The sequence below is a fragment of the Sinohyriopsis cumingii genome, chromosome 10 (assembly GCF_028554795.1).
Source record: "Sinohyriopsis cumingii isolate HCF-2022 chromosome 10, ASM2855479v2, whole genome shotgun sequence".
Classification (NCBI taxonomy): domain Eukaryota; kingdom Metazoa; phylum Mollusca; class Bivalvia; order Unionida; family Unionidae; genus Sinohyriopsis; species Sinohyriopsis cumingii.
The window spans coordinates 17,906,455-17,913,459 of record NC_142970.1 but is presented as its reverse complement, the minus strand read 5'-3'; the positions used below and the strand labels follow the sequence as shown (position 1 = coordinate 17,913,459).

Below are 7,005 nucleotides of genomic sequence, written 5' to 3'. Positions count from 1 at the left end.
TATTTTATAAAGTTGTGACCCAAAATGTGGAGTTCATGTTTGCGGTCCTTCCACATTTGTATATAATAACTTTTTTATTTCACATTATTTTCCGTCTATATGTAAACAGAGGTTAAATATTTGTATTTACTGCTGATGACTCCATTCGTTTGTTGATCAATCATGACAAAGTAAACATTTAATTTTCTTCACTTTGTATCATCAGTCTTCATAATCTTAGATACAGAGAATGAATTTCCATGGCACACATATATATACATAATGATGACATTTCTTTCAAAACTAATAGCCTTAATTCACTGTTTTAATTACCTGCAAAATATTTGTTGCTGCTTGATTTAATGGTCCACACAACGCCTGCTAACTTACTTGCAAAACAAAAAACCTTTGGCAACTATATTTGTTATACTAAGCTTTAATGTTCAAATTTACCCTTTGCGATCCGGTCAAAATATGCTACATGGACGAATATAAGTGACACCCAATTTAATTATTCCACCACAATCTTTGTATTTAAGTATTGTTCTTGCTCCTGCTTTATATTTTTGTACTCTCCTCGACATGTGCTTTATTTCAATATAAAGACAGTTTTCATAGCTGGTCACGTTTTTGGTCTTTGAAACCTTGATAACGCAGACAGGAAATGGCATCTCCACTAGACGCGCAACGTCTTTTCCATAAGGACCAGGCGAGACGATTATTTTGAACTATGCACATGTATACACTTTTGAGAGGGGCGATATGATACACTATGTTTGATAAATCGTTAAACAAAGCTAGAGACACCCACGGCTAAGGAAGAATCTACAAAGCTCGGTCTTCGTCAGTTTCGGTAGTACTATTGTGTTTACAGTCTTGGTGGTGGTTTGTCTCTGTCAAAATATACAGAACTGGTTGTGTATGCTTTTAGAGTCTTGGTGGTTGTGTGTCTCATGCAGGATATACATCACTGATTGTGTATGATTTTAGTCTTCGTAGTGCTGTGCATCTGTCATGATATACAGCACTGGCTGTGTATGCTTTTAAAGTCTTGGTGGTGGAGTGTCTCATGCAGGATATACAATTTTTGATTCTGCATGCATGTACGGTCTTAGTAGCGCTTAATCACGGCCAGGATATACAGCTCTGGTTCTGTATGAATTTACAATCTAGATAATTTCAGGCGGGATAATCATGTTTGACTTTTCGGTTCTGTACTGACATTGCCTGATACTAAATCTCTTAATTTCAAGATTCAGTTCAGAATTAATGAGAATCTTATAGGTGTGAATCTGATATTCTGATTGATCAGCCGATACATATGTAAATAATTTTGCAAACTAATATTCTTTTTCAAACAAAAGCCTTGAGCAATAGCGTCTACTTTAACATTTGAAAAGATTCACCATTGACAGTGTTTTTGTCCAGGTAAAATAATATTTCTTAGGATCATTACTAGTTCGCTAATAATTTGCATCTAAAGCCTGGTGCCTGTATTGTGTTATGAAGTTACGTCATGTCAGTATCGCTGTTACAGACTGTATTGTGCTATGAAGTTACGTCATGTCAGAGTCACTGTTACAGACTGTATTGTGTTATGAAGTTACGTCATGTCAGAATCACTGTTACAGACTGTATTGTGTTATGAAGTTACGTCATGTCAGAATCACTGTTACAGACTGTATTGTGTTATGAAGTCAATTCATGTCAGTATCACTGTTACATACGGTATTGTGTTATGAAGTTACGTCATGTCAGAATCACTGTTACAGACTGTATTGTGTTATGAAGTCAATTCATGTCAGTATCACTGTTACAGACTGTATTGTGTTATGAAGTTACGTCATGTCAGAATCACTGTTACAGACTGTATTGTGTTATGAAGCCACGTCATGTCAGTATCACTGTTATAGACTGTATTGTTTTATTAAGTCACGTCATGTCAGTATCACTGTTATAGACTGTCTTGGTTATGAAGTTACGTCATGTCAGAATCACTGTTACTGAATAAAAGTGAAAACAATTGTCCTGGAAGAGCAGCAGAATAGCAGCCTGAACAGCAGCTGCAGCTATGGCAGATGATGACATTAAACTTGTCAGACTTGGCAATCTGGAACCAGCAGGTAGTGTAACAGATTATTCGCTTATTTAATCAATAATATGTTTCACATTTATTTTAACGATCTCCTTAGGTGGCTAGAGAACAACACGTGTTATCCTTATTATCAATAGTTTGACTTGTGATGGTTTAAATGATAGATTTATGTTACATTGTGATTAATTACTAATAATTCTCCTGGAAAGCCAATACTAATATAATTGATATATTGAATATGACAAAGTTCGTGATAATTATAACAATGATGAGGATAATAATAATAATAATTATACTACTACTACTAATGGTAATAATAATAACAATAATAATAATAATATTAATAATAATAATAATAATAATAATAATAAGAATAAGAAAACGAAGAAAACGAAGAAGGAGAATAAAGTCCGTAATATCTAGAACAGAACTTTAACTTTCATCGACTTAAGAGCATCAACGGACTGAATAACTAACTGAAAGGCAGACAGATGAAATTGTCGCCATATTAAAAACCTGTTATGATAATACCACAACAACCTCAAATTTAGACATTATGAAAGGCAGACAGATGAAAGTGTCTCCATATTAAAAACCTGTTATGATAATACCACAACAACCACTAAATTAGACATTGTGAAAGACAGACAGATGAAAGTGTCGCCATATTAAAAACCTGTTATGATAATATGACAACAACCACTAAACTAGACATTATGAAAGGCAGACAGATGAAAGTGTCGCCATATTAAAATCCTCTTATGATAATACCACAACAGCCACTAAATTAGACATTATGAAAGGCAAACAGACGAAGGTGTCACCATATTAAAAAACTGTTATGAGAATCCCACAACAACCACTGAATTAGACCTTGTGAAAGGCAGACAGATGAAAGTGTCGCCATATTAAAGACCTGTTATGATAATACCACAACAACTACTAAATTAGACATTATGAAAGGCAGACAGATGAAAGTGTCGCCATATTAAAAACCTGTTATGATAATATGACAACAACCACTAAACTAGACATTATGAAAGGCAGACAGATGAAAGTGTCGCCATATTAAAATCCTCTTATAATAATACCACAACAGCCACTAAATTAGACATTATGAAAGGCAAACAGACGAAGGTGTCACCATATTAAAAAACTGTTATGAGAATCCCACAACAACCACTAAATTAGACCTTGTGAAAGGCAGACAGATGAAAGTGTCGCCATATTAAAAACCTGTTATGATAATATGACAACAACCACTGAACTAGACATTATGAAAGGCTGACAGATGAAAGTGTCGCCATATTAAAATCCTGTTATGATAATACCACAACAGCCACTAAATTAGACTTTATGAATGGCAGACAGATGAAAGTGTCACCATATTAAAAACCTGTTATGATAATAACACAATAACCATTAAATTAGACATTATGAATGGCAGACAGATGAAAGCGTTGCCATATTAAAAACTTGTTATGATAATACCACAACAACCACTAAATTAGACATTATGAAAGGCAAACAGATGAAAGTGTCACCATATCAAAAACCTGTTATGATAATACCACAACAACCACTACATTAGACCTTATGCAAAGCAGACTGATGAAAGTGTCACCATATTAAAAACCTGTTATGATAATACCACAACAACCACTAAATTAGACATTATGAATGGCAGACAGCTGAGGGTGTCACCATTTAAAACCCATGTTATGATAATACCTCAACAACCACTAAATTAGACCTTATGAATGGCAGACGGATGAAAGCGTCGCCATATTAAAAACTTGTTATGATAATACCACAACAACCACTAAATTAGACATTATGAAAGGTAAACAGATGAAAGTGTCACCATATCAAAAACCTGTTATGATAATACCAAAACAATCACTAAATTAGAGCTTATAAAAGGCAGACAGATGAAAGCGTCGCCATATTAAAAAATTATTATGATAATTCCACAACAACCACTAAATTAGACATCATGAAAGGCAAACAGATGAAGGTGTCACCATATTAAAAACCTGTTATGATAATACCACAACAACCACTACATTAGACCTTATGCAAAGCAGACTGATGAAAGTGTCACCATATTAAAATCCTGTTATGATAATACCACAACAACCACTAAATTGGAGATTATGAAGAAAACGTTTTCTACTCGACTTGCTCAGTTTAAATTCTGTTATTAGCTTTGAGCCTTGTTTGTATAAAATAAATAGTTTCCACTAGTCTTCCTCAATTTAAATAGTGTTATTAATCCTAACCTCAGTTTAAAGATACATGAACAGGCAAGTGGATTACATTTGAGATAAATATGGGTTAAAACAATTGTTTCTAGTACATTCGTTATCAACTTAACACCTCTTTTAAGCTTTATAGTCATCCGGTCGGTTCTGTTTCATATTCATACCGGATAGCACAATCAGGTATGTAGGTTTAATGATAGGGAAGTAGAACTTTTGAAAACATAAGGTATGACCTTTGAGATAGAGTGACGAAATTAATATTGTTCCAGATTTTGGGGAATTTAAAATTTTCATTTTCGATAAATCATTGATGAGCAGGAAGATGAAGCGCGATTTATACTTGTGATTGTTCTTATCTATGCATATGTGTGCATTGTTTGCTTGATCGTGTTATACGAGCTATATGTCTTATATATGCATATGTGTGCATTGTTGCCTTAATCATGTATACGAGCTATATTTCTTATCTATGCATATGTGGGCAGTATATTCATACGCGTGAAAATTGAAAGCTTGTGCCATTTTGAATATTTTTGTTTTTTCTCTGTGTATTAATTTCTGTAAATGTAGTAGCAAATGTTTGGAATATGCATTACTTACCAAACCTTCTTTCAAACATATGTTAAAAGCCTGACTTAAATATAATAATGTATATTTGTCATATTTTAATTTTGTATTATTCTTCCAATTGCACACTACAGCGAATTCCTATGTGTAGATCATATTTCGTTATAAAGTGTACGATTAAGAGCTCTTGTTTCATCGGTACCATTGATGGTGGTGAGGTTCGATGTGTTCCTGCACTGTAGAGTTATTTGGCACATACAAACTTTTTTACTCATTGTATTTATCATAGACATTAGGTCAGGGTGCTAAATCAGTTTCCATAGTAAACCTAAATAACTCCATGATATTCAAAATGTAATAACTTTACATTTCTGACTTCTCATCATCAAACCTATATTCGTCAGTGTAGACGAAACCTGGATTACAGATTCTGTGTAGAGAAAATGATGAGTCGTGGCATTTTATTACGGACATGTGTTTGAAATATTTGCATTTAATTTCGCACAATAGAGTCATATACTAATTTCAGTAACCATTACCGCTCCGGTGCCCTAGTGGTTAGAGCGTCCGCCTCGGATGAGGGAGGTCGTGGGTTCGATCCCCGACCGAGTCATACCAGAGACTTATAAAATGGTACTAACAACTACCTCGCTTGGCGTTCAGCATTAAGAGGTTAGTGTTAGGACTGGTCTGCCTGGTGTCAGGATAATGTGACTGGGTGGGACATCATGCTACATGTCTGCGGCATGATGCCCCAGTGCTAGACATCACTATAAACTGCCACATTGCAGACATCGTAGCGATATGACTGAAAAAATGTTAAAGCTACGTTAAAAATCAAAATCACATCACACACATCAGTAACCAGGGTTCCAAACTCAAGACTGTTCAAGGACTGATATTCCATCACGAAAACAATGTCTATTTCTTTTAAGCTACTACTAGGATAATCTCTCAAAATATTATTTTTCCTACAAATAACTTTCATTATCAGCCAATCCTAGCCACCTATTCCCATATATAAAATATTTCATGGTCACCAATTTCCACGCTAGTTCCAATATTTCCTTACAATACCGCGTGTCCATATGAAGTAGTGAGGCATATTATATATATATATCGTCCAATTTAGTATGAATAGCAATTACACCAGTCGAAATGACTCACAATGTATAGCTTTGTTCTTATTATGCAGTGCATAAGAAACCACACATATGATAAAATGTATCTCACTTCATCCCCTAGGTGGCCATGCTCAGCCCTGGTACACTGCCATAATTTGTTTATCCTGCAACCGTCTTTTGTTGATAGACAGCCATGATACTGCATATAATGTACGCATGTATCACCGTGATACTGGAATTTTGATTGCTATATCCGAAAAACTGCGGGCAAGACCCTGGGATGTCTGTGTATTGGATGGGAACGAATCTGAATTTGCCGTGTCATTAGATGATGGAACTGTTCAAATAATGTATGTTGAATCAACCGAATCATCGACTGTCATTAAACCGGGGAGGAGAATACAAACAAAGCTGGAAGAATGTTATGGAATGCGATCCCTACTATCTCAATGTAATCTTGTACTAAGCGGTGTATACCAGCAGATGTTTTGCTGGTGTCTTCTCTCTGTTTTAGACGGAGAGGTTGGGACCATACGAAGGGTATGCGAATACAAAGGTTTTGGTGGTTTCTTGTGTACAAGTAATGATCAGTGTGATGTTTACATATCTTGTTATGCTGGTCTGAATACCGGAGTGTACGGATATCAAACGAAGACTGGGAAACACAAGTTTACCTATACCCATAGTGACCTAGCTAACCCCAGGGGGCTTTGTGTGGACAGCAAGGGCTACATATATGTTTGCAATTGCGGTTACCCTGCCTGTATTCACCTAGTGTCACAAGAAGGAGAACCAGTAATTGTGTTTAAAGAAGGGATTTCCCCATTTCCTCTTGCTATTTATTTGGAAGGAAATCAAGATGAATTCATCGTAACAAGCTTCAAAAGCAATGACCTCTCGAGATTCCGCATAGAGTGGAGGGATACACAAGGTAATCAACAGTTTTTACTTAATGTTTAACATTGACACGCAGAAA

General features: G+C 35.3%; 1 protein-coding gene across 1 annotated transcript in view; it reads left to right on the top strand.

Moving 5' to 3' along the window:
- The first annotated feature begins 2,050 nt into the window (after positions 1-2,050).
- LOC149789664 (uncharacterized) overlaps positions 2,051-7,005 on the top strand; it is a 55,230-nt gene continuing 50,275 nt past the window's right edge. The window contains exons 1-2 of the mRNA XM_089973089.1: positions 2,051-2,102; positions 6,151-6,960. Coding sequence (XP_089829215.1) covers positions 2,051-2,102; positions 6,151-6,960 — 862 coding nt within the window. The remainder of the gene's footprint in view (positions 2,103-6,150; positions 6,961-7,005) is intronic.